Here is a 27,746-nt window from a genome sequence, read left to right as displayed (position 1 = left end):
ACCCCAAAGTCCTCTGTAGACTGTCTCTCTTGGAACACAAAGGCTAGCTGCCTCCTGATATGATGGGGAAGATGGATGAGCCTGAGCCTGGAGACAAATGCTCTAAGCTCACTCACTCCTAGAATCAGTGGGGAAGCTCCTATTAGGGCCAAGACCACTGGAATTTGGCAGTGTCAAGGCCAGGCTTGTCACTGACAAGAGTTACTTTGGAAGAGTGATGACCAAGAAGTCTGTTTGCCTTTAAGAGCAATAGGAAGATGTGGAAACATGAATGTAAACAATTCTTTGGTGAATTTTGTTGTAGACTGCGGCTGAAATTGAGAGTGGTAATTGGAGAGAGAGGTGGAGTCAAGGAAGGTTTTTTTTTTTCCAAGACAGAAACATAGTAGCATGTTGGTATACTGATGGGAATGATCCAGAACAGAGGAAAACATTAATTTAGGCAAGATGGGGCAAATGGCCATGTGAGAGGGCGTAGGATCTGATCCACAATGGAGGAGTTGGTCTTAGATGGAGAACAGGTGGTTCATCCACAATAACCAGGAGAGCAGGACAGTACGGAAACCTGACAAACGCTGAGTAGTTGCTGGGCTAATGTCCACATGAGGTTAGTGGTCACAGATTGAAAACAAGACCAGTCAGCATGATGGCCAATCATGTTTAACTGGGTGCTGGCAGAGAGAAGGTGAAGAATTAGATTTACCAGGGTTATCACTTAATATGGAGGGAGGGAGGGAGGTGTGGATTTGAAGGAACACATAAAAGAGAAATGATCATAATAAACCTAGAAACTAAAGTGGTTAAAGGAGGAAGGTAGGTCAAGAGGAGAGTAAGGAACAGAGAAAAGATCATGGGATAAGTAAATTACAGGAGTCAAGGGGATACTGGGCTAGGATAACAGAAAGAATAAGGTGGAAACGTAGGAGGTGGTGACTGCAGAGTGGAAAGCTTGGCATAGAGATTATGGATGGTGTCACTGTCAGAAATGGGAGCTGGGATAGTTGGAGGTCCAGGAAGGGAGCGGATGCTGAAGAGCTGAGAGACCAGAGTATGAGAAGAATCTATTAGGTAGATTTGGAAATAAGAATGATCATGGGAATGATATTGGGGAAAGTGACAATGACCCAGACACCAATATCTTCAAGGAACACAAGGGTCTGCAGGTGGCTGCAGTAAGTAGGAGTGATGGGCAAAGCGGTCTGTTATTTTCAAGGAGAGCCAGGTTTCCATCAGAGTAGGAAATTGAAAGAAATATTTGGACAAGAGGATGAGGATATTGGGGATTGGGATGAACCATGAATTCCCAAGGGCAAACGGAGGATTCTAGCAGGTGGGAGGAGATGGATTGATTCGTGCAAACATTCACCCAATCACATACACTTCTTGGATTTGAGAGCTCAGGTTATCAGGAGTGGGGAAAAAAGAAGAGGATAGAGAGATGGGTGAGGCAGCTCAAGAAAGGCTACTTTGCTGGGAAAGGACAGCCTCCCCCTGGTTCGCAGGCATTCCTCCCTGAGTATTCTGGCTAAAGTGGCTTCTTTCTGTCCTCCATCATAATTTGTAAAACAAAAGCTGACAGTGGAAAATCCAGAGATGGCTGAGTGTTTACAGAATGAGAAAACCTTGGCACAGATTTGGGGGCCCTTAGGCTGCTGCAGCTGGTGAGCTAATCAGTCTGAGACTATGGAAGGGCCCCAGGATGTTGCCCCAATGGTTGACTCTCTAACTCTCAGTCTCCAAGGATAAAGACAGAGAAGAGACAACCATTTTCCTTCCATGTTTCCTTCTTCCTTCCTCTTGCCTCCTCCCCAGCATCAGTGCTGGGCTCCCTCTCTGGAGCACAGTCCCAAAGGCCAGGGCCCTCCCAGGGGAGCAGGCAGTCAGCCCTGGGGGAAAACACACAATGCATCTGCCCAAGTTATACAGGCCGCTGATCTAGAGAAAGAGATTCCTTCAGTCTGACATGAATTTCTTTAGAATCTACAACTTGGGCTTTTAGACCTTAACTTCTGTTTCTACATACTATATTTGAAACCGCTCAACTCTTTTTTTTATAATATAGGAGGAGTATCTCTCTTTTCTCCCCCGACACTCCATCACAGTGCTCAGTCATCCATAAGTTACTTAACTTCTGAGCCTCCGTTCCCCTACCTGAGAAATGGAGACTTATTACTTTCTCTGCTTGAGCCTCCGTTTCCCTAATTGAGAAATGGAGACTTATTACCGTCCCTGCTTGAGCCAGTCTCTTAAAAGGAGGAAATAATATTTGGAGTGGAGTTAGAATTCGGGTTCAAAAAGGAGAGGTTTGGGAACATTGGAAGCTCCTTCTCCGTTGCCTCAAGAAATAGTTAAGCTTTAAATTCCTGCATCTCCCCATGAGAAGCACAGAAAAAACGATTTCCCAAATATCGGAGGAGGACAGGTATAATGCAAAAAAGCAAGAATCGTTTTAGAACTGGTTATGCTCCAATTTGTAAAAAAAATGGTCAAAGAGGGTGGGGGTGGGGAAGACACCCTCCAACAGGGAGTTGGGAGGCAGCGCGCGCGCGCCCGCGGCTGCCGAGCAAGACGGCCGCGGTCGCCTAGCAACGAGCGGCGGGGATGCGCGCGGGGCGCTCCGCCGGGTGGGCGCGGGGAGCTCGCCGCCGCCGGTGACGCGCGCCCTCCGGCCTCCTGGACCCGCTGGGAAACTTTGGGGCTCCTAGGCGCGGGGACGTCGCTGCTAGGCCCAGTGGAAGCCGCGATGCGCCCCTCGGGCTGAGGGCAAGAAGATGAGGTCTCAGCCAGGCGCACCCGGCGGGGGGATCCGCGGGGTCGCACACACGGAAAGTTGGCGCGCACCTGCCCGAGCCCTGAAGACTCTTGATCCCTGGGCGGAATTGCCCCGATGCCAAGTTTCTTTGACAATTTCGCACCCCTCAGTGGATCAGGCTTCCGGAACCCCGAGTGGCCCCGGGTTCAGAGATTCTGATCACTGGGAGAGAGAAACCCGCGCTTTTCTAAGGGACCTGCGCGGTAACTGATGCTTAATCGATTTGCCCTGAATGGTTGCGATTCCATTTTTATTTTCTGCTTTTTTCTTCCTTCAGACAGTGAGTTTGTGGAAGCCTCCCCTGCGCCCTACAGCCCAGAGGAGTTAGGTAAGTCTGCCCCTTTTGCCTTTTCTTCTCAAAATCCCGCCTGAGGGGCAGAGGGAAAGGGCCAGGGGACACTTCCCCGGCTACGTGTTCCCTTCGCGGTGAAAACTGGCCCTTTCCTGGCGCGTGGGCTTTGGGGGTGGCTGGGAAATTGTCAGCTGTGAAATTGTCAGCTGTGCTCTGTGTGTGTGTGTGTGTGTGTGTGTTTCCCCGTCCATCCGTCCTTCCCCAGGTCCATGGTGCCGCTCCGAGGAGCGCGGCGCAGCAAACTTCCTGATCTGGGGCCTCTGCGAGCAGCCAGGCCAGACTCATCCTCTCTGGAAAGACGCGTCGCGGGGCTGGCTCTGCCTAGCCAGTACCTGGCAGCGCTTAACCTGAATTTAATGAAGTCCAGGGCTAAAAATGGTCTGGTAATTAAATTTCAGGACCTGGGAGCTGCATTCCTCCCTGGTTTCTGTTCCTCATTCAGCCTGTAGGTGTCTGGGAATAGGGCATTTCATCCTTTTGTACCTGTCGTTGTAAGCGTAGATGAGTGGTGGGTGAACTAGGACAGTCTTGTCAGAGACAGACTTCCTCGTGTGAAGAGAAGGGAATTTGCATTGTCAGGATCGCTCTAGGTATTCCTGCCACCCAGTCTCACTTGGTGGCTTAGCGGTTGGTGGCTTTTTTACCCCCCTCACTCTCCAGCTTAGTTAAGCTGCTAACAGTCTGGGCTGTCAAGTCTGTCCTGGCTGTTCTTTTATCACCAGCTTGAACATCTTGCCTGCCTTCCATGAAATGACAGCTGTTTGAAAATGTTTATCCACTGTAGTGCTCTCAGCCTTGGGCAACTTGTTTCTGGTCAGTCTTTCCTCCTGAGCTGTGTGTCTTCAGCAAGTTCCCCGGCACCTAAAGTAAAATTCCACTGCAGCATTGACTTTCATCCATTTCTAGGAGCCAGGTACCCAAAATAGGTCTGGATCTAGGATGGCGTTCTGAGGCAGGGAAGAGTACCTTGTTTTATTCAGAAGATGTGTTTCTGACAAGTTGTGAGGCAATGGCATCCTGGAAATGGAATCATTAATTAAGTGCATGAGTAAAACTTGCTTTTAAATGTTCACTGTGTGGGGTAGATGGGTATAGCTCAGTGGTAGAGTGCCTGCTTAGCATGCACGAGGTCCTGGGTTTAATCTCCAGTACCTCTATTAAAAAAAAAAAAAAAAGGAACACTGTGGTGAGTCCTTTTGGGAAAATGACATCTAAACCAGAGCTCTGTATGAAGTGATTTATTAAGAGGGCGGATTCTTGGTGATCTGATCCACATGTGTTTAATGGTGTATTAATGACACCAGCATTGGTGCTCCACAGTGTGACTGAAGCTGTTTGATCCTTAAATTATAGATACGCATAAACCATGGCAGAATGAGCATCCCTTACTCTGAGAAACCGCCTGTATAACTATCTAGCTGTTTGCATTCACAGAATGATTTATGTACCAGAAGGGCCCAGCTGATTCACCCTCTTTCATGTCAGTATCTGCCTCTGGGGCTCACAGGCTGGACTGCCCAGCTGGGGCATTGATCAGTAGGGGGAGCCCTTCAGATGAGCAGTGGAAAACAAGAAAACAACCTTTTTTTCTCAAAACCTCCTCTGTGGGAAAAGCCTAGTTTCTCAGTAGGAGTTGAGAATGTTTAAGGAATCATGGGTTCCCTCCCTGGCTCTGGAAAGGCAGGATGATTGAGAATATAAAGCAGAAGTCTGAGAATTGGAGAGCAGGGTTCTCCCTGCTTCAGCTTCTTTGGTAGATATGCTAATGAGTCTGTTTTCTCATCTTTGAAAAGTGGTGACAAGTGACCTCTAAGGTGTCATCAGTTCCAGCCTCCTTAGACCGAAACCAAATGTGCCGTGCTGTTCAGGTGCATGGTGTCTCCAAAGGGTGATTCTCTTCCTGACAGAGCAGCTTATTGGATGAGACTACATTGTTTCCATACTATTCAGGTTAAAGAGGGAGCTGGCGTTTCTCTGTTGGAAAGAGTCATGATAGTTTTTGGTGCTTTTCTTAGACACACGGTGGGGCGGGGGAAGGGGAGGAGGGAAGGGGGAGGGAAGGGGGAGGCCTCCTACTGCAATTGATGAGCTTCTCAAACAGTCACTCTTTCTGGAGCACAGAAGAGCACAGATTCACCCCATGGCCAGGACCTGGAGAAGAGATGGAGGGAGGTCATAAAAACTTAGTTTGAATTCTATCACTTCACTTACTTGTGACCTTGGGCAGGTGACTAAACTACTGCTCTGAGCCTCAGTTATCTCTCAGCCTAACTGGAGACCTGGCATAACTGTTGTAAGTGGCGTAAAGCCCTAGCCCCCCGTGTTGTACGTGAGGGTCTTCAGAAAGTGCTTGTTGCTGCTTCTTTATTATCGTTGTTCATTCGAAAGACACTTATTTCCCATGCGCGAAGGATGGACTAGCTCTCATCAATTGTCCCAACTTCTAAACCAAAACCATTTTTACGTCTAGAAATTTCTCTGCAGTTTACCTAATCCCCAGACACAGATGTTCTGGAATGGTGATCGGGTCAGTCCCATTATTTAGTGACTTGTTCTTGGAGCAGCATGTGGAATGGCGTTCCATCTGGGGTCTTCAGTGACAATCCTGCTACTTTCTTGTGGCATGAGAGGTAGTCTGCTTTACCTCCAAATTTTCACGGAAACCTCCAAATGAACCACAACCAGCTCGTTGGGGGATTTAGTCTCAGTGTTGCCGCAAGATCATGTAACAAAATTAAGTAACCCAAAAGAGGTTTTTGAGAAGACAGTGGAAGAAGAAGTCTGTCTGTAGATGAATGCTGTATTGAAGGAGTCCTCTGACGCAGAGTCCAGAATATGCCCTCTCTCCTGTGATAGTACCATTTTCCAAAGAGCCAAAAAGCCATCCCTCTTCATCATCTTTCTATAGTCCCACCCACAGGCAGAAGTGATGGCCATCTGAGGAGGTAAGAAAGGATGCATGGAGAGCTGGGATGAACCCAGATGTGACCATGTCTGTCCCTGTCTAATAACCTTTATCAACTTCCCACTCCCTAGAGGATAGGCATTGGTTAGCCATAGGAGGACCCTCATGGTTTGCATTGCCCACCCACTAAAACCTCCTGGTTACACTGAACTCTGGGACAGTCCTCTAAATTCAGCCCTGTTCCCTTTGCCTGCCTTTCCTCCCCCATCTTCCTTCCTCCCCTGGCTGGTTCCTACCCCTCCTTCAACACGAAGTCCACGTGTCTTATGCTCCTAGTGGTTCTTAACCCTGCACATTAGAATCAGGGGAGCTATGAAAAGTCCTGAGACCAAGTCCTAACCCTGACCAATTACTCTGGAGTCCCTGGAGTGTGGACCCAAGCATCAGTGTTTTATTAGTGTGGCTTTTAAAAATCGTATCGCAAGTGATTTCTTGGTGACAACCAAGCTTGTGAGCTACTGTGCTTGGTTGTGGCCACCCCATTCTTCTTTGTAAATCTAGCAGCCAGCCCAGTGCCTGGCACACAGAGGTCTTCAGTAAATGCTTACTGAATGAACGAGTAGGGTCCCAGCCGGAATGCTTTATCTTTTCAGAGTTATCTTTAAGATTGGCTTCTCGGTCATGTCAGTGCCTCGGGGCACCCGAATCCTTTGACCTTTGACCTGTATCTCTTGCTTTTGTTCATTCCTTAGGCTTATCATGTTTATTTTCTTTCTTAAAGATTGAAGTTTGAAAACCACTTTTTAACCGGGGAAAGCGGGAGGGAAAGGATAAATTTGGGAGTTTGGGATTTACAAATGTTAGCCAGTATATATAAAAATAGATTAAAGAAAAAAGTTTCTTCTGTGTAGCACAGGGAACTGTGTTCAATATGTAATCACCTTTAATAAAAAAATATGAAAGCGAATATATGTATGTATATGCGTGACTGGGACATTGTGCTGTGCACCAGAAATTGGCACATTGTAATTGGCTGTACTTTAATTTAAAAAATGAAAAAAACAAAACAAAACAATACTTTTTCGTATAAACGTAACACCTGCTTACTTTAGAAAATTTGGACATTAGAGAGAATGAGGGGAAAGTCCACTCTCACCATCCAAATGCACATGGGTCCTTGTTTCCTTCCCTTTTCCTAATTTGCTGCCCTTTGGGGTTGCCTGACCCTCTGGTACGCCTCAGTGAGCTCCAGCTGCTGCCCTCTTCACTCAGACCCTGTGAACTTTCCTGAGTCCCGAAAGGAGCCCTCCCGAGAACGGCGTTCTTGGGAGCGACCAGGGCTAACTCCCCCGGGGCCAGTGTACCATGAGAAAGTGCTATTCTTGCCTTCTTCATTCCAGCAGGAGGTCTGGGTTTTCTTAGAATAAATGGTAACATTTGTGTGGTTTCTTTAAAATAATAACTTAAGTGTTTGCCAGTCTACCCCCGACCCTCCTAAAATATGAGATGAGACTGCGTTGCCAGATAATGGCATGTCTGTCTGTCAGAGTGCAGCAGCTGGTAAGTGTAAAATTAGTCAGGATAGGCTAACCGCTGTAACAAATAACCCAAGCGTCAGTGAGCTTAACACGATGAGGGCGGTGTCTCTTGCGTGTGTGATGGTCTAGTATGAACTCTCGGAGGGCTCTGCTCCACGTGGTCTTGGAGAACCCCAGCCTTTTTCCCTGCCCTGGCTCCACCATACCCTAGCACATCAGGTTCTTTTATTGGCTCCCTTGCATCCATTTGGCAGATAAGCATAAAAGGTGAGCAAGACAAAGATATGCTCAGTGATGATTGTCTCAGCTGGGAGGTAACATACACACCCACCCTCGTATTCCAAAAGCGGGAGCTAGTCCCAGAGCCTCATCCAGATAGAAGGATCCTGGGAAATGTAGTCTAGTAATGTGCCAGGAAGAAGAGAAGAGCACTGAAGTGGTGGTCACTAGCTCTCTACCAGTCCTATGTTTCTTACTGCTCTAACCACAATGACTAAGCTACATCTGGGCCATGTAACTACTACTTGGTCTTTGTATTGTTTAGGATACTGGTTTGGCAGCTACAACAAAGGCCAAAATGACAGTGATTTAGAGAAGAAACAAGTTAAATTCTCCTTCACTTACAGCATAAGCGGCCCAGTGCTGATATGGTGGCTTTGTCGTCCTCTGATAATCCTCAAACGTAGTTTCCATGTGGTGGTCCAAAGTGACTGCTTAGATCCCACCATCACATCCACCTTCCAATCCATAGGAGAGAGAAAAAGGAGAGTGGAGGACATAACCAGAAGGCTGTGCACATTATTTCGTTTAGATTCTTTTGGCCTGAACTTTAATCAGAGGGCCATACCTAGCTCCAAGAAAGCTGGGAAATTTGGGTGAGAGTAAGGTGGGGTCTATGACTGGAAGAATGAGTAAGATGCAGGAGGAAAGAGGTGCCAATAACTAGTAACTTTTTTTGTTTGTTTGTTTCTAATAGGTTTTATTTTTAGAGCAGTTTTCTGTTCACAGCAATACTGAGCAGAAAGTATAGAGATTTCCTATACTCTCCCTGCCCCACCTATGCATAGCCACTACCCCCCCATTAACATCCTCCTCTAGAGTGGGATGTTTGTTACAACTGGTGAACCTACATTGACATGTCATTATCACCCGAAGTCCATAGCTTACCTGAGGGTTCACTCTTGGCATTATACATTCTTTGGATTTGGACCAATGTATAATGACGTGTATTCATCATTACAGTAACATACAGAGTATTTTCATTGCTGTAAAAATCCTCTCTCCCCCACCTATTCATCTCTCCCTCCACCACAATCCTTGGCAACTACTGATAATATTTACTGTCCCCGTAGCTTTGCCTTCTAGAATGTCACGGAGTTAGAATCATTTAGTAGGTAGCCTGTTCAGTTTGACTTTTTCCATTTAGTAACATGCAGTTAAGTTTCCTCCAGATCTTTTAAACAAGTTACAGGAAGCACATCTTAGTGGTTGAGAGCATGGATTTGGAGTCATACTGTGTGGGTTTGAATTTTGCTCTACCTCTTACTTGCTTTATGACCTTGGGCAAGTTGCTTCATCTCCATCACTGTTTCCTCACCTGTAAAATCATGTGTCGGCTCTTCTCTGATGCACATCGAGACCCACTCACCATCTTTCACCACCCTGCTCCGTGCCCTGGGAAACTTACCTTTTGGAATGTATCCTCTGGCTTCTGGTTGGATTCGGCCAGCGAGTGGTACTGGCAGGATAGTGCAGGGTGGAAACCAAGAGGTGTCAGGGTACTTAGTCCCTTCCGGTCAGGCTGTGAGATAGTAAGGCTGGATTATTCCAGACCACTGCTCCCTCTCCTGTAGCATCAGATTTTGGTGGATTCGGGAACCTCCCCTTCCGACTGAGGGGTGGTGGCAGCTCCCCATGTGGCTAGCCCCAGCGTACTCCTCCATCGTCTGTTTGCCCTTAACCCTGCCCATCACACTTTTGTCTGCAGTCCCTTCGTCAGACTCTCTGCAGTCACTTTTTTGGAGCATACCATCCTTTTCTGGTTAGGGCCCCAACTGATACAATGGGGATGATGATAGTACCGGCCTCAGACCATGGTGCTCAGGAGCAAATACATTTTAGAGTGAACACTTGAGTGTAGTAATCACTGAATGTTTACTATGTTTCATGTCCCTAGGCGAGTGCTCTGATCCCTTCAGGTGTGGTCAAAACCTTCCAAAAGACTTGATTTTTAACATATAAATTAAGTAAGATGGCCACTCATCTCCTCTTCCCTACCTGTGTTAAGAGGATGAAGCAAGACTCAAGATTGTGAACAAATCTGTCCCTGCATCCAAAGTTTCTTCCCTCCCCTCATCTGGGGATGAATAAGGAGAAAGGTCCCAGGCTTTTTATTCACCTTCTCTGTGCTGGGCTCTTTACAGGAGTGAACAGTCTATCCGGCCTCCCAGCTTGGAGTTTATATCATGTCACCCACCTTGATAGCCCAAATGCAATGATTTCCAAGGATTTCCTGATCATATTCCCAACAAATCAAGTATTTCTCTTAAGCGCCCCCCCCCATTTGAGGTCCAGAAATTCTCAGGGGTGCTTGTTCGTAGCCACAGAGTCAGTTCTGGCTTTTCTAGTCTTTTGCCAAGGGAGCTGGAATTCAGATTCACCTTACTGAGGCCAGTGGACCCCTTGATGACTGCTCCATGTCCTCTTTCTTCAGAAACCGGTGGTCACAGGATACTGCCACCGCTGCTGCTGCCCCTGCTCAAATCAGAGCCCAGAAGCTTCGCATTTGCCTGCTAGGGGCCTGACTGGCTTCCCAGGGTTCTACTCTGTGCTGGTCACAGGGACAAGAACCTGTGTGTTCTTTTAGCCAGAGAATGGGCCCAGGTCCTTCTAATTACTGCACAAGCCCCAGACTCACCGAGGGTCTAGGATCAGGTTGGCTGCCTGCCCAGCTCTGAGCTGGTCTCCAAACAGCCAGGGCCATTCACCCAGCCCCTGGGTCCACCTCCGATGTCTCCACCCCTGGAAGCCTCTCGGTCCTGCCCTCCTCCTCCCGCAGCCCGCAGCCCTGAGTATAGCTTCTGAGAGGGAAGGGAGTTCGCAGCCAGTTTAACTTTTTCTCAGGGTGATTGACAGTGGAAAATTCAGTTCCCTTCACAGGAAACCTCACCCTACGGCAGGGGTGTGGTCTGGCCTCCTGGCTCCAACAAAACAATGACAGAATGGTGCAGCATTGTTGTATTTCCCTAAATCTGGGCACACAGCCTCTTCTACCATTGATCTCGTTGAGTTTATCAGCCCATTTCGTCCTCAGAACAACGCAGTGAAGCAGAAGGAATTATTTTCACATCATGGAGGAGGAAACAGAGGCTCAGAGGGGTTAAATTAGCTGCCCGATGTCACACAGCTAGTTAGAGGCAAAACTTCTATTCAAAATATAATTTCTGACTCCAGAGCCAATCAGTCTCTGTTTCAGGGGGATTTGGTTGTGGGTTGAATATAATAAATTACGGGAAAGTAACCAGCACAGGGGCTGGCAGCACAGTGTATGGCTGTTGAATAAATGAATGACCAGTAGGTGCTCAAAGCCATATATATATTTTTTTCTTTAGATCACCAAATAATGATTCATATGCCCCAAAGGGATTTTCCATAATGGGACCAGAAGCAACAACCAGAAAAACTCTTCCTAGCTTCCTCCAGTCAGTTCCTGCTCCTCCTGACTGTGTTACAGCGCAGAGTCCCGGGAAACCTCTATGGTTTCCTGACAGTGCCGATGCCGTTCCTAAAGGAAACTGGACCTTTGCAGCCGCATAATTTGGGGCATGACAGTGGAAACCTGGAGAGGGATCTGAAAGCAGAACTGAGAGCAGGTGGACTTAGGTCCGGGTGTAAAACTCATCTCCACTCCCTTAATGTTTTGTTCGCGAAGTGATACTACTCATTGCCCAGGAGGTGAGGTTTTACTGCAGGGTGTTCTGTTGAGAGAGAGAATGGAATGGGGGGGTGAATGGCAATCAGTTCTTGGGGCTGAATGGTTATCTACCTTGGCTAAAATTGCAAGGAAGGAGGTATGGAATAGTGGGATAAAACCACACACAGGCACAGAGGAAAATGGAAAGGGCATCTGGTGAAACCAGGTGTTTTACTCGAAAAGGATAGGACTGTTTTAAACACAAGCATGACTACCTGGAAATGACGGTATTTCATCAATTGTTAAGGACTTCTGGAGTCTAAAGAGTATTCAGTAAACAGGTTGATCTGTTCACGAATGCTATGATTATGGTGTCTGGGTCGCATTCTTTCTGGATGATCGTTTTGGAATATGCCCTGTTGCTTTGGTTTCTCTCCAATCGGTTGTGCCCAGGATGGGCGCATTAAAATAGCTTGCTGTCACTCGTTTGCTGTGTGTGTGTGTGTGTGTGTTACTCCTGCCCCCTTTCTCCCTCTCTGTCTCTCCCCCTCCCCCATCTCTGCCTCTGTTCCCCTCAGTCTGTCTCATCCCCGGCCCTATCCCCCCTTGCTGCTCACTGCCTTTTCTCATCTTAAGTTGGAATATGGACAGAAAAGGCAGTGCTTGCCTTTCTAGGGCCCTCTGCCAGCAAAATGGAACAGGTCAAATTATAAAAAAGGATGAAAAAAGAATGCTCTTTGGCAAAATGGGGGAAACAGATGTTCAAGGGTGAGTTTGCTGTCTTGAGCTGTCTGCTGCCGGCTGAAAGGCACTCCTGACGGGATGGCTAGATACAGACATTCATCATCACGGCACATGTGTGGTTGTTTTAATGTCAAGTATGTATATATATTTACCTCTGCCTATTCTCCTCTCCTCGCGACCTTTGTACCCCCACATCCAGAGCTGGCGAGGTCACTGGCCACCTGGTAGCCAGATTTATTTTCAACCTCTTCTCAGAGGGTTTTTTTTTTTTAAATTACGAGGAAGAGTGGACCTGAAGTGGTTTCAGGTCCCTGTTGAACAGTGAATATTTTCTGGAAACTTTAGGTTCTTAAGAAAATAGAGAAGGAACCTGTGGGTGCAGAACCAGGTCTGACGTGAACCCTATGGAAAGGTCAGGGTTGAAAGCAGGCTGAGTATTGCAGGATTCCTCCTGGAACTTGGGACCTGCCAGGGGTCCTTGGCTTCTGTCTCCCAAAGGCTTGCGACTTACTGGTAAAATGAAAGTCCATTGTGTACCCTGGTAGTTGGCTGGCCAGAGACTCAGACCATCTCCTTTAAAAAATATTTCCCTTTTGGCTCTAAAAGCTATTTCCACCACAGATGCAAGAGAGGGATTCCAGTTTCTGAACATTTGCTATAGACTAAGGAGTGTGGCAGGCACTTTCTGTGCCTTGTGTGGGTTAACCTCGTGTGACCACCTCCTGCCTCCACCCTCAGTGGTTCCCCCTGTCATATAAGAGTGTAACTAGGATCAAATGAGTTGTTAGAACAGTGCCTGAAAAGTGACCAGCATTTAATAAATCTTACCTTTATTTCCCTGTTTTCCTTTTTTCCTGCCTGCCTTCACTTCCCTCATCCCTTTCTAGTATGTCTTCCTTCCCTGAGCTCCATTCTGTTTGTTTTCCCCTATTCTCTTCATCTAGTGACACAGAAAGAAGAGAAAAGGGAAAAGAGAGTCAATCACAAAAGTCTAAGGCTTGAGGCACCACAAGCCCACATAGTACCTTTGAGCAAGTTGGAAAAAAGCATTTCCTCCAAGTGGATGGAGAGCTGAGACAGTGTTCCCAGTTTAGCGAGTAGCAGGCAAGCTAGGTTTCTGCCCCGTACCCCTACCTCATTCACTCCCAAGCCCAGCACTCTTGTGCAGTGAACAACTTATACAACTGGACATGGTAGCCCCCATTCCCCGCTCTAAGCCTTCTCATGGATTCCGCCCCCTCCCACTTTTCTGGGAACTCTTTCAGTGTTGTGTAAATACGAGAAAGACAGAATTCTGTTTTTGAAGAATTCTTTTAAAATAAATTTCCCCTAAATGATTTACATTATTTCCTCATGTTCTGATCTCCTGAATAAAAACTGTGTCTAAAACTTGCCATACTTCTGCCATTAGTTAACCAAAATTTATTTATTCCAGTTCAAATGACATTACAAAATGCATTATAATATTTGTGGAGTGCTTTTCATGCACTAGGTATCTTGCTGAGAACTTTATGTCTGTCATCCCAAAACAGTCCTGTGAGGCAGGTACTATTGGTTTCCTCATTTGAAAGGTAGGGAGCTGGAGTGTGGACAAGTTAAATAACTGGCCAAGTCACACTTGGGAAGTGGTAGAGCCAGACTCTGAGCCCAGCTCTGCTCTCTCCTGCTAGGATTCCTAACCTCCATTCTGAATTCCAGAGCAAGTTACTAGAACCCAAACCCCTGATTCTCAGTGGCAGCTTCTTGGCAGAACCAGGATTTGCATCCAGGCCTGTTTGACTGTAAAATTATGGGCTGACCCATTTACAATACTGCCTACAACTTGCCACGCACTGCGGGCTCGGCTGGGGGACATAAGGGTGAATGAGACACAATCCTTCCCTCAAAGAATGGATCACCTAACTTGGGGACAAAGAGCAATGAACAGAAACCTTGATAATATGTAGCTCTGGCTCCTCCAGGCCAGTGGGCACTTACTGACTGTGTGACCTTGTGCAGGTTATCTAATGTCTCTGGGGCTCAGCCTCCTCATCTGTGACAGGGGAATGCAGATGCCTCCCTTATAGGGTCATTGGGAGGCATTAAATGAGATAATATATGCCAAGTGCTTAGCACAGTGTTGGCACTCCATGAGTGGTTGCAGTTCTTTTTATTATGGTGAGTGCTATGAAGGAGGTATTCAAGAGGGCATGGGACCCCAGAGAAGAGGAACTTGACTCAGTCATGGAGGTCAAGGGGAGGCCAGGCAGGCTTCCTGGAGGAGATCCATCCTTCACAGCATGAGCTGCAAGAGGAAAGGTACAGGGCATGAACAGATCACGTCTGCCTTAGGACAGCTGGCAGCAACCACAGTCAGCTCGTCCTCTGGGGTCCCTGTAACTGAGTGCTGAGTCCTGGAGTCCAGGTGAGTGAAGCGGAATCTTCTCCTTCGTACAAGCCCAGACTTAACAGGGAAACACTACAAAGCAGGACTGTAACTTCATTAACTCCTTCCTCAGATGCTGTGCGCATCCTGGATGCCTCTTGGGGTCTGTTTGCCCCTTAAATTTGGCATGGTAGGGTTCAATGGAACAGAGCTGTTACACCATGTTCTTTTTGTTTTGTTTTGTTTGATGGAGGCACTGGGAATTGAGCCCAGGATCTCATGCATGCTAAGCACGCACTCTACGCCTGAGCTATACCCACCCCCACGTTCATTTGAATTTCCCTCCTTTCCCCATTATTACCATCATTATTGTTTTTTACGACTTTCAGCTTGAACATTCCACACTATTTGCCAAATGAGACACCCAGGGATCCTCTAAAGCAGGTAGAGGGATGTGACCCATGTGATCAGATATTTATCTGAATTGGCAAAATCTAAACAGGGGATCCAAAAATATAGGATACCTAGTTAAATTTCAGATAAACAGCGAATGATTTTTCTTTTGTATACATATGTCCTTTGCAATATTTGGGGTGTAATATACTAAAAATTCTCTTCCTTTTCTGATATTCAGATCCATCTTGTGTCACGTGTTTTACCCGGCAGCCCTGGGTGTGGGAGCGGCATCCGGTGATGCTCTCTCTGCACTGGATTTTAGCTTGCTCTGTTAGGAGGTGTGGTAAAACAGAGCTCAGTGCCTGTCACCAAGTCTTTTGTCCCTACCAGACTCCACTTAGGTGCTTACATCCATGAGACCTGATGGCTGATGGGTATGCTGCTTTATCACCTGGATTAGAAAGCGGTGGTTGGAAATGAACTCTTCCTACAGCAGAAGTTCTGAACAACTTCAGGGATCTGACGCATGCTCCATTTAGTGTATATGTACACACAGGGCAATGCCTGCTCCAGGTGGGGGCTACATGGCTTCTGGAGTCTGGATATGAGGTCTTGATTGTCTCCATTCTGTCTTGTCACAGAAGCTCAGGTCTGATCTACTCTGTTCTGGAGAGTCAGAGCATCTTAGTGTCTTCACAGGAGGGAGCACACTGTGCCCTCCTTCCTTAATGCCTGGTGCCTCAGCCCAGGCTGGACTGTCACAGAGCGAGTGTTGTATACATGGGGGAGGCGGCTCCTGCCTCCTGAGAGAACCTGGTCTGTTGTTATGCAGTGGTCATTATTATAACAGTTTCTTTATAAGGAGCTGAAACTTGGCTTCCTGTTTCTTATACCCAGTTGTCTTATGTTTTGCCTTCTAGAACTTTCAAAAAAAATTTTTTTTACTGTGACCCAACATAAGGATACATTTTACATTTGACTCACACAGATTTTAATATAAAATGAAAACAGGTTTCATGGACTAACAGCTACCTTTTAATTAGATTGGCTGCATCTGATCTTTTCCATTTTCTTCTGTTTTATTTATTGAAAACACCGATTAACCTGTTCAGTTGATTTCCACAAATGGGTTGCCAACTACTGTTTGAAAAACAATGCTCTGGAGTATTTATAGCAAATATAAAGTCTGTTCCTCCTTTCTTTCTGAAAGCTCAGGAAATACAAGATGGCTATCAAATTGTATTTTAATCTTCTCTTCTTTTACCAGGTCTCTTTCTTCATATGCTCTGGTTTCTCTGTCCATTCCCATCCCGCTCAACCTCTGCTGAGTGCTTTCTAAGAGCAAAGTTTCATTCTTGCAAGCTGGTACTGAGAACTGAGCATGACCTCATACATAACTTGACCAGTACTTGGTGGAATGCGATTGATTATCAGACTCCCTGACCTCAGCCCCCTACCCAAGTTACTATCATTCCATTAATCAATACTCATTGGGTATGGTTGTGTAATTCTTTTAAATTTACCTAAAATACTTAATCTAGTCTATTTTGTCCTGTTTTGTCTACAAGGGTATCCGGATATATTTTTCCTAATTAAGGTGGAGAGGCTCAAATCAAGATGCCCACCATTCATATTTCTTGGATCTACAATTAAAAATTCCCAGACTCAAGAAATGTCAACAGAGGGGAGGGATATTGGCCCGTGGCAGAGTTCATGCTTAGCATGCATGAGGTCCTAGGTTCAATCCCCAGTACCTCCATTAAGAAAAAAAAAATCAAAAATAAATAAGCTAAAAAAAAAAGAGAGAAATGTCAACAGAAGGAACTGACTGTCGAGCACCATCTAGTATAGCTATAATTAAAGCTCCTCTAAAATGACCATATTTTGAAGGAAAATGGAGAACAGGTTAGTAATCATAGCTAATGGTGGAGTATGTGCCATGTGATGGTGCTGAGAGTTTTACGTGCAACTGACTCATGAATTTCTCACAGCCATTTGAGGTGGATACTGTTGTAATTGCCACTTATCAAAAGAAGAATCACTGAGCTTAGTCAAGTCAAGGAATTTTGCCAGTCGTATAACTAATAAATGGCAGTGGGGTAGCTGAGCCCAGGCCCATTTCGCTTCTCAGCCTGTGTTCTAAAACACTTAACGGCACCCCACCCTTGCTGTTAGTGTAAGTAACATGCTTAGAGCAGTGCTTTTGTAGCGGTTAATAGAATTCCCTCCCTCCCCTAAGGAAAAGGGAGGAACTGAGTAGCAAATTCAGGTCCCTAGCAGCCCCCAGCAGTCTGTGAAAACAGTATGGACCCATCACTGACTGCATGGGGTTACGCCTCAGAGCGCTTTGCAGTGGGGCCGTGGGTCTGGAGCTGGGGAGCACCTGTCCTGTCCAGGTGAGCCTGGAGGAGGAACTGTGGGTATGGTAGGCAGAATAAGTGTTCAGTCAAGAGCAAGAGCTCTGCTCCAAAAAACAGGTTTGAATATTGGCCCTGTCACCTTTTCGTCCCATTTTTTTTTTAATTGAGGTATAGTCAGTTTACAATGTTGTGTCAGTTTCTGGCGTACAGCATGTTTCAGTCATACATACACATACATACATTCATATTCTTTTTCATTGTAGGTTACTACAAGATATTGAATGTAGTTCCCTGTGCTGTACAGCAGGAGCTTGTTTATCTGTTTTATATGTAGTAGTTAGTATCTGCAGATCCCAGACTCCCAGTTTATCCCTTCTCACCCTTTTCCCCTTCTGGTAACTGTAAGTTTGTTCTCTGTCTGTGAGTCAGTTTTGTAAAGAAGTTCATTTGTGTCTTTTTTTTTTTTTTAGATTCCTCATATGAATAATATCATATGGTATTTTTCTTTTTCTTTCTGGGTTACTTCACTTGGAATGATGCTCTCCAGGTCTTTCCATGTTGCTGCAAATGGTACCATTTTATTCTTTTTTGTGGCTGAGTAGTATTCCATTGTATAAATATACCACAACTTTTTTATCCAGTCATCTGTTGATAGACATTTAGGTTGTTTCCATGTCTTGGCTATTGTATGTAGTGCTGCTATGAACACTGGGGTGCATGTGTCTTTTCGAATTAGAGATCCCTCTGGTATATGCCCAGGAGTGGCATTGCTGGATCATATAATAAGTCTATTTTTAGTTTTTTAAGGAATTTCCATACTGTTTTCCACAATGGCTGCACCAAACTACATTCTCACCAGCAGTGTAGGAGGGTTCCCTTTTCTCCACACTGTCTCCAGCATTTATTGTTTGTAGACTTTTTAATGAATGGCCCTGTCACTCTTGAGCCACGTGATCTCAGGAGATTCCTATAACCTGGCCCAGCCTCTTCCCCTCATGTGTAAAACATGGATAATGATGCCTGCCTTGGTAGGTGTTATGTATCCATGGAATGAGATAATGTCTGAAATCACCTGGTACAGAGCAGACACTATTCTGTACACACTCGCTCAAGACAGAAGACTGGGTTTTGATCATGCTCCTCCTCCAATATCTCTTGCCTGTTCTCTCATTTAGGTTGGGATTCTGAGTGCATGGAACTGTAGGTCCCCAAATGTCCTAAACCAGTGGTTCTCAAAGTGTGATTTGTGGACCAGCAGCAGCAGCATCAAATGGAAACTTGATAGAAATGCAGCTCTTGGGCCCCACCCTGACCTACTGAATCAGAAACTCTGGGGTGGGGCCCAGCAGTCTGTTTTAACAAGCTTTTCTGGTGCCTTGGATACAGCTGACGTTTAAGAACCACTGCCCTTCTGGCGCTGAGAATTCTGGGTCTTCCCCTGTTTTCAACAGGACTCAGTCCAAGGCTCTAGAGAGACGGCATCTTTCGTGTAGATGTTGTGACCAACGTGGAATTCACCTTCAGGTTGTTTCTGTTGAATCCTTTTGTTATTTATCCCCAATTGGTCATTTTCTGATGTTCCTTGTCTCTCTTCCACTTAATCCGAAACTCATATTGTATATACCTTACATCCTGCAGGTTGACTAGGAAGGGACCATTCCCTGATGCTGGATAAAGGAGACTGGTAACTTTCCTAAGGATCTCATCCCTGGGTCCTCAGGACTGGACCCCTGCGGGCTCTCCTCCCTTTGCCTTTTTTTTTTTTTTTTTTTGAGAGGGATGTAGTGATTACCTTTATTTATTTATTTATTTATTTATTAAACTTTTTTTTTTTATTGAGTTATAGTCATTTTACTATGTTGGGTCAAATTCCAGTGTAGAGCACAATTTTTCAGTTATACGTATTAATTTATATATATGTTATATATATATAATTTATATATATATATATATAAATTATATATTATATATATTTTTTATATATATAAATTATATATATTATATACATTATTTATATATATGTTATATATATATATTATATATATATAAATTATATATATTATATTTTATATATATATAAATTATATATATTATATTTTATATATATAAATTATATATATTATATACATTAATATATATGTATTAATATATATATTAATACATATATTCATTGTCACATTTTTTCTCTGTGAGCTACCACAAGATCTTGTCTGTATTTCCCTGTGCTATACAGTATAATCTTGTTTATCTATTCTGCATATGCCTGTCAGTATCTATAAATTTTGAAATCCCAGTCTGTCCCTTCCCACCTCCCACCCTCTTTGCCTTCTTTAAGTTCCCTCTACTCTTTGAGCTCTTTGTTGCTTCAGGATCTCCGCCCAGGCTGTTTGCTCAACTGGAACGCTCTTCCCCATCTTTTCTTCACCTTGGAGAAGCCTTCCCTTTCCAACCCCTTTGAGTAGCCACCCTCTCCCTTGTTAGTCTCTGTTACTGCATTCTGCTCCTTTTGTTCATCACACATAGGCCAGTTCGTAACTATGGATTTATTTATATACATTTCCGTAGGCAGAGCCCTTACCAGGGTATTCAGGTACCTAGTGGAGTGTGTGGCTTATTCAATGTAATCGATAATATTTTTTGAATGAATGAATGAACCACTGCAGCTCTCACATAGCTCTGCCATCGTTCAAACTCTATTGTGTGTTAATCCTTTCAGTTTTCCTTCCATTTAGGACTCAGTTTTTTCTAGTTATTTCTAATTATTCCCCTCCTGACTGTGGACTTTTCTGAAGACTCTGTTCTGCGTAGCACGACACTGGCTCTGTCACTGACACACAAGAATTCCTGATTTCTGGATGGGTCACTTGTATAAGACGTGAATTTTAACTTACCCTCCCCCAGAAGTTGATGCTGCAAAACAAATTCTTCTCCTGAATTGAACCGTTCAGAGAGGCCGGAGCCCTTGGGAATTGTGAGAGCTTCCCCACTGCTCTGTCTTTGGCCTTTAAAAGTACAAGACATCTGGAAGATGTGCTGGTCTTTAGTGCATATTCTAGAAAGAGAAAAAACTGCTATGTAGTCTGTGGAAGGAACATTCTTCTTACTGTTCTTTCTAGCTATGAATAGAGATGACTTGCTTTCAGAATAAAACACACCAGCATCCTTTGAAAAATGGAGACTACAAGGGACCTTAATTAAATATGAACATTCTGATCGAAGTTATCTTCAGTTATTGGAACAATCCTTGTTTTTAATAGTGATTTTATGGTGCTGTTGTTTTAGAAACTCAATACGATTCCAGTTTTAGAAAAATAAAAAACGACGTATCTATACCATCATTGGAAATAGAGTAAAACCTAGTTATTTTTTTCTTCCTAAAGAGAGAAGTAGGAAGAAATTGCCATAGCATGATATACTGTAGGAAGAAGAAAACTGAGGCTGCCTCCTATTAGTATGTAGGATTCACCCAGCAACTCAGTGATCAATATGGTTAGAAGCTTGGGAGCCTGGAAAGTGGGCAACATTAACTACTCAGCTAACTCAGTTGAGTGGTTCGCAACCGGGGGCAGTTTTGCCCATAGGAGACGTCCGGCAATGCCTGGAGACATTATTATTTGCCACAACTTGGAGTGGGGGGTGGGGGACTGCCACTGGCAGTGAGGGGGTAGAAGCCAAGGATGCCACTAAGCATCTAACCATGCGGCAGACAGTCCTCACAGCGAAGAATCATCAGCCCCAAGTGTCAACAGGGCCAAGGCTGAGAAGCCCTGAAATAACCAATCAGCCAAGCAGTCTGGGCTTTCAGTATTCCCAAGGTTTCTGTAATAAGAGAGCAGGTAACAATGAGAAGGGTTCTCATCCATTAAACACTGGCGACATGCCGGGCTCTTTATATTCTGAGCTCCTGAGGGTCTCAGTCAGGCTCTGACCCCAGGTGTGTTTGGGGTCAATGTCTCTACTCTTCCTCCTTAGCTGTTTTGGTGTAGGTGCATTTTTCCTGGATGTGACAGTATCCATCCTCTGCTTTTTTGTCTTTTATGTAGATTAAATTATGTGTTTAATGCATATTAGGTTATACACTCCGAGGAGAAAGCCATGAGGCAAGAAGAGACCAGTGTGTCACTATGGGTGTGAAGCTGAAAACATCCAGACAAACAGGTCTCAGGTCCATAACTCACTACCTGAGCCAGACGCCTACGTAGGAAGATAGCAGAGAGCCTGGCCCTTGGTAGGTAGGCAATACATACTTGTTGGGCAATTTTTTTCATAATCAACAGAGTCCTTGCGTAAGCTTCAAATGGAGCAGGGTTCCCAAATGACCTCTTCTGTTATATAACATTGAACTCCTCCTGGGAGCAGTGTCCTCACCTCCAAAGCACCCAATATTTCTGGAACGGCAGAGTGGTCTCACCTGTGCATCTTCCATTTGCCTTGCACGTCTTCCTGGTCTTTGTTTTTCACTCTCCATTCTTTGTCTGACCTGGCAAAGGCTCATCCCCTGCCCCTCCTTCCTCATAGCCGTTCCTCCTGGCATCCTCTGCTTTGGGCACTCCCAGCACTCCCTGCCTTTTGCTCCCGTCAACAGTTTGCAAGACAGGGGCAGGGCCTGTGTCAGAGTCTCCAGAGGGCCATGTGCCATGTGAAAAAGCTTATTTGATATTTGGGGACAGGCAGGAAAAAAGAATACAACTATTGTCTTTGTAAAATGGAGAACTGAAAGAGAAGCTTGGAAGAAATCGTCTTGCCTGGCAATAAAACAGGGATTTATCAAAGCTGGGGTTGGTGTGACCATTTTATGTTTGGAAGAGAAGAGGTTCAAAGAAGAAGTGTCTGGAGAACGGCAGGGTGCGCTCTCCTTTCCATGTGCCTGCCTTTGCTAGTCATGACCTCCTTCTCTCAGCACTTGGGTTTCTTGGAACCTGCCGTTTTTCCCCTGTCTGAAACCTGTCACTCCTCTGTGCTCTTATAATGCTTTGTTTTCTTTATTTTTATTTTTTATGGAAGTGCAGTTAATTTACAACGTTATTTTCAGGTGTACAGCAAAGTGATTCAGTTACACATACTGTGTGTGTGTGTGTGTGTGTGTGTGTGTGTGTGTGTATACATATATATATATATATTCAGATTCTTTTCCATTACAACTCATTACAAGAAATTGAATATTGTTCCCTGTGCTATACAGTAGGTCCTTGTTGTTTATCTTTTTTATATATAGTAGTTTGTTTCTGCTAATCCCAAACTCCAAATTTATCCCTCCCCCCTTCCCCCCGGTAACCACAGTTTGTTATACAATGCTTTGTTTTTAACCTCTAATATGTCACCCATCATCCCTCACCTTGGCTCTGATACAGTACATGCTGCTGAAAGAGAAGGGGAAGATTGCCTTGACCCCAGTAAGCCAGTGAGAGACCTTAGTCCATGGCCCTCGAAATTCGGGGCACTAGGAGTCACCTGCAGTGAATTCTACGGTGACTCCACCCTTAGAGATTCTGAGTCTCTAGAATTTGGAGGTGGGACAAGAGGAATTTAAATCTTTAAATGCTTCGGTTTATAAATCACACTTTATTTTTACTGAAGCATCGTTGCTTTATAATATTGTGTTAAATTTCTGGTGTGCAGCGTAGTGATTCAGTTATATATATATTCTTTTTCCTATTCCTATATCTTTTATTGATTGATTGATATAAATTACACTTTGGAAAGCACTTTATAACTTGAGCTTATGTGTTTTAGAAACAACACAAGAATCTTAAGATAGGCTGACTGCATTTAGTCATTGGTTTGTCAACTTGACAGGTATTAATGGAGAACCACTAATTTTATTATGACTGTCCTAGGTGAGGTTGGGCAGTGGCTGTACCTTTCGTGGAGGTGCCTGTCCACTCTCCTTTTATTGTTTGCTGTTTCCTTCCTGGCAAGCTCAGGCCCATTCTCAAGGCCCATCCTAGTCAAAGCAGAAGCGAGCAGAAGAAGGGTGTGTTTCCTGGATGCCAAGAAGAAGAAGGAAGGGGAAAGAGGATTTGCATTTTAGTAGAAAATTTAAATTCCTTGGTATTTCAAATCACCGGAGAAAGGAAGGGTCTCTTTTACTGAATTCCAATTATGTGCCCAGCACTTGAAGTATATTATCTAATTTAATCCTTGCAATAAGCCAATGAGATAAATGTAGTTATCCCCATTTTACAGAGGAGAAAACTGAGGCTTGTGTTATGTTATTCTTCATATCTAGAAATCGGTGGAACCAGGACTAGAACTCAGGACTGGCTCTAAAGGCCATGTTCATCTTCCTCTACCTGGATGCCTCTGTTATCTCACTCTTCTTCCAGCCTCTGTGCTTGTCTGGAACATCTTGGTACCTTCCCCACTTGGAGTTTAAGACTGTTCTCTGAGCTGTCCCTAAGAGTGCCAAAATTGTTCTGTCACCTTCTTAACTTTCCTTGGGTGAGGAAAAGACTTTAGAAAGGACGCTGACCTGTAGAGTGAGTATATAGATCTAAAACCACAAATCCTGCCTGGTTAACTACTTTACTGCTAGTAAAGCTGCATTCAATTTTTATTGTAAACATATCTTGTTTCTATTTGGCCCCAACAGTAGTTGGAATCTGCAATCAAATATACTGTAAAATGTCACTGATGACCTCTGGCTGGCCAAATCCAAAGTCTTCTTCTCAGGCTTTAGTTCCTGAACAATAGTCAGATATTTGATGTAGAAAATTATTCATTTGATGTAGTGATTATTAATAATTGAGCAAATTAAGGTGCATGGAGGGAGAAAATTGACCTACCAAATTATCACTTGGTATCAATTTGAAAAGTCTAGGCTAGGTCCACTTGACTGAATCAACAGATTCTTTAAAAATTTTTAAAAACTTTTTAGGGGGGAGGGAGGTAATTAGGTTTATTTATTTATATATTTTTTAAATGGCAGTTTTGGGGTTTGAACCCAGGACTTCATGCATGCTAAGCATGCGCTCTACCACTTTAGCTATACCCTCCTCCTGAATTAGCAGATTCTTGAACTCACAAGCTGTGTCTGTATCTTCTTCAGAAGTCTAGGAAACTGTGGTATTGGATAGATCTTCAAACTTCCTCTGGCCCCAGATCTTCTAAGTAGAAGAGGCTAGGGAAGTCCCCAGCCTCTGCATCTTTTGCCTCTTCCTTTCCTGAGTTTTCCATTGTGGGCATTAGCCAAGTAAACTGATCTTCACAGCTACATCTCTTTTTCCTCTAGACTTCTGTTCTTGACTTCTCCCCCAGGCTCTTGCCCAGAGGACAGGAAACCTGTCAACATCTTTCTCAAACCAATTCTCCCTCTCAACTTTGCTTCCTCTGTCTTTGATCCATCCATTGGACCAATTGGTTTCTAAATCTTACAACAGTAATTCATCCTTCTTATGACCCAGGCTTAAAGTCTGGGTTAATTTGATTACTTTGTTCTTTCTCCCAGGATAGCTATGAGAATGGTCAATGAAAAGAGTAAAATCTTGCTTCAGAGATTTGGTATCTTCCCTGTATTTGGTACCTTCAAAGACTTGGTATCTACGTGGTATCTTTCTTTTCTTTTCTATCTCCTTTGCCCCCGCCTCCCATGTCATTGCTCCCTGCAGCTGTTTCCCTGATTGGCTCCCTATCTCCAGGGCTATCGGCGGGTTGCTTGAAATAATAGCAGGTGTGTTTTGAACACTTACATGCACTGTGCTAAGTATTTTATATTTGTTACTTTATTTAATCCCCATAACCACCCTATAAGGGTTGATGCTATTTCCCTCATCTTGCAAGTGAGGAAACTGAGGTTTAGAGAAGTTAAATGACTTACCCAAATGCACACAGATAGTGTGGTTGATCTGTGACTCAATGACCCATTTATTTTGTTCCAGTGGATGCTTCTAACTGTTAAATTCTGCTGCCTCCGAGGATATAGAATGGTATCTACTAGAAGTCAATTAATCAGTGTTGGTTTCCTTCCTACCTTCCCTCCTTTTTCTGTCCGTTACTTCTCCCCCGGCCTATACTAAGTTCATACAATGCTAGTGCCATCTGAGCTCCACTCCCCTTCAAGACTCGCCTTTCTCCTGCATGGAGTCAGTCCTCTCCACCTTTTCCAAGCATCTCCAGGGCTTTCCTGCTCTCTGGTTGCATATTTTGTTATCTTAAATAAGTAAATCCTTGAAGGGCTGGTTAGCTGCTGTTTCCTTTGTTTCTTTTATGTGTTATCAAGTACCAGGGGATCAGACTTTAAATGGGGCAGGGATTTGGTAAATAATTGTTAAAGTATTGCGTTTGGGCTTTATCTTGAGAGTAGAGGTTACTGAACCATCAGGGATGAATCGGAAAAATAGGCTGGAATCAGAAGGACCCACAACCCATCAGGATGGAAGGGAGGGGTAAAACTGCTGGCAGACTAGTTAGCTAATTGCCACAATCCAGGCAGGAATCCCTGAAAGAATCGTGGGCTAGTGAGAAGGCAGAGAGAGGAGAGGAGCACACGTTGAGAGGTGTGGTGTGCACTGACCCTCCCACTAGTATCTTCAGGAGCAACTGCACTGTTACTGCCTGGCCTCTTCTCCTCGGAGTGGCAGAGCCGGCTCCTAAAAGCTCCGGAGAAATGTTACCGTGTGGGTGGGTTCGGGGTCCCCAGATCAAGGCTCCAGAGGTCTGCCGAGTGTAACTGAGTATCATGGGGTGGGTGAGTAATGTTACTTCGTACATCCTGATTTAAGAGGTGGGACAGAATCGGCAACATTTTTCCAGAGTCACTTTCTTTGCCTCCATTCGGCAGATTAACAACCTAGAGGTCTGTAGCCACTGGTTGTAATAGCTAAGGCTGTAGAAGCTGTCTGGGCCCTTCTGCTTGTCCACGGAGCCCGGAGTGGCCGCTCGTCGCCCGGCCCCGGCGTGTGATAGAAGCGCTGTGGCCTGGGGAACGCAAAAGGAGAAGTCTAGCTACTATGCACCTGGAAATTCCGCCTAAAAAGAAAAAAATCGTACACAGAACTTCATCTGGACTTTTAGGGCTGGTCGGGAAACCGATTTCTGCCAGAGTTGGCCTGGTTGGGGGGAAGGGAAAGTCGAAGGAAGGAGAACCGGTGAGTCTGACATGAATTAAACCGGGGCAGGGGACAAAACGAGGGAGGCTGTCCCCTCCTAACTCTCGGGGAGACACGTCAGCTTGAGCCCGGGACAGTTTCAGCCGGCGATCTCCCAGGCCCGGGGAGGGGCGGCGGACGGCTGGAGACGGGCTCTAGGGCCCAGCGGCCGGGCCGGGGTGGAGTGTAGGGTTACAGTGACGAGCCCCGTCGACCCTCCCCGGACGGCGCGCGGGGCGCGGGGAGCGCGGGCGGCGGCGGGGGCGCGCGGGACGCTCTAGGACCCAGCAGCGGCGGTCGGGTTTGGGGCTGAGGGGAAGCCCCGGCGTTTCTCCGCTTTCTGTGTGAATGGGGCTGACGGTCGCGCGCCGCTTCCCCGCGCTGCCCCACGCCATGCCCAGCGCGCTGCCGGGTGGCCGCCTTCCTCAGCCGCGGCACTGAGCTAGCCATGATCGCCTCATGTGGAGGGCAAAGTTGCGCCGGGGAACTTGTGAGTCTGCGGTGAAAGGTAACCAGCCCCCGCTCTGGGCGCAGGGAGGGGCCTCCGAGGCTCCCGCGCGGAGGACCTAGCCGGCCGATGCTCGCTGCCCCCTGCTGCTCTGGGCAGGGGGCTCCTCTTCGGGGTCCCGGGGCTGCCATCCGTCCAGCTCCGGAGCGACTTGGGCGGCCTTTTCGGCACCGGGGTCCCGGGAGTGGTAGCCACCAGATCTCCCTAACCTAGATTGTTTAAAAAAAAAAGAAAGAAAGAAAGAAAGAAAAAAGAATCAGAACTCCGTCCCGCGCCACTCCGCAGGCCCCAGAGCAGGCGGGCCGCCAGCGCCGCGCCCCCCGCGGCCCCCGCGGCCCCTGGAAGACTGGGAGTCGTTTGGCCCTCGCCGCCCGGGGCCCCGGGTGCTGGCGCGCCCCCGATGCGGGGGGCTGGCCTTTCTGGAGGGGCGCTGCCATATGGCCGCGCGCGGGTCCCTGGCAGCCCAGGGAGGCGGCGGAAGGGGTAGCCGGTGGCCGCTTCCCTGCGCGCGAGACAAAGGCGCGCACGCTGGCCCGCCGGACAGGCCGGACCCTTCCTGCCGCCCTAAGCCTCAGCCCCGGCTAGTGGGGGCCGCGGAGGGGTCGCGCCGTGGACCCCGAAGCTTGGATCGCGTTCGCTGCTTCTCCTTCTTTGTTCTCCCCAGACAAGTTTCTTTGACAGAAACTGGGGAGTTAGATCCAGCTCTCCCTTGCTGTTAGTGTTGCGTTTAAAATAATCTGGTTTCGGGGAGGGAAAAAAATTAAACT

The 27,746-nt window shown here is 45.9% G+C and overlaps 1 protein-coding gene across 7 annotated transcripts in view; it reads left to right on the top strand.

The window, feature by feature from the left end:
- The window catches only part of AMOTL1 (angiomotin like 1), a 155,480-nt gene that overhangs the window by 29,795 nt on the left and 97,939 nt on the right, over positions 1–27,746 (top strand). For 3 of the 7 annotated variants that reach the window (XM_072968954.1, XM_015241304.3, XM_072968953.1), the window contains one exon: positions 3,090–3,140. Coding sequence is in view for 2 of the 7 variants with exons in the window: in XM_015241304.3 (XP_015096790.2) it covers positions 3,090–3,140 (51 nt within the window). In the remaining 5 variants the exon portion in view is untranslated. Of the gene's footprint in view, positions 1–3,089; positions 3,141–25,943; positions 26,072–26,110; positions 26,472–26,690; positions 26,980–27,746 lie in introns of those variants that run through there. The other 4 variants (XM_072968950.1, XM_072968949.1, XM_031675319.2 and 1 more) reach the window with 3 other exon arrangements.

Source organism: Vicugna pacos, chromosome 10 (assembly GCF_048564905.1).
Source record: "Vicugna pacos chromosome 10, VicPac4, whole genome shotgun sequence".
In the NCBI taxonomy this organism is placed as follows: Eukaryota; Metazoa; Chordata; class Mammalia; order Artiodactyla; family Camelidae; genus Vicugna; species Vicugna pacos.
Note: the sequence above shows the minus strand (reverse complement) of the source record. Positions and strands in the feature narration are given on the sequence as shown.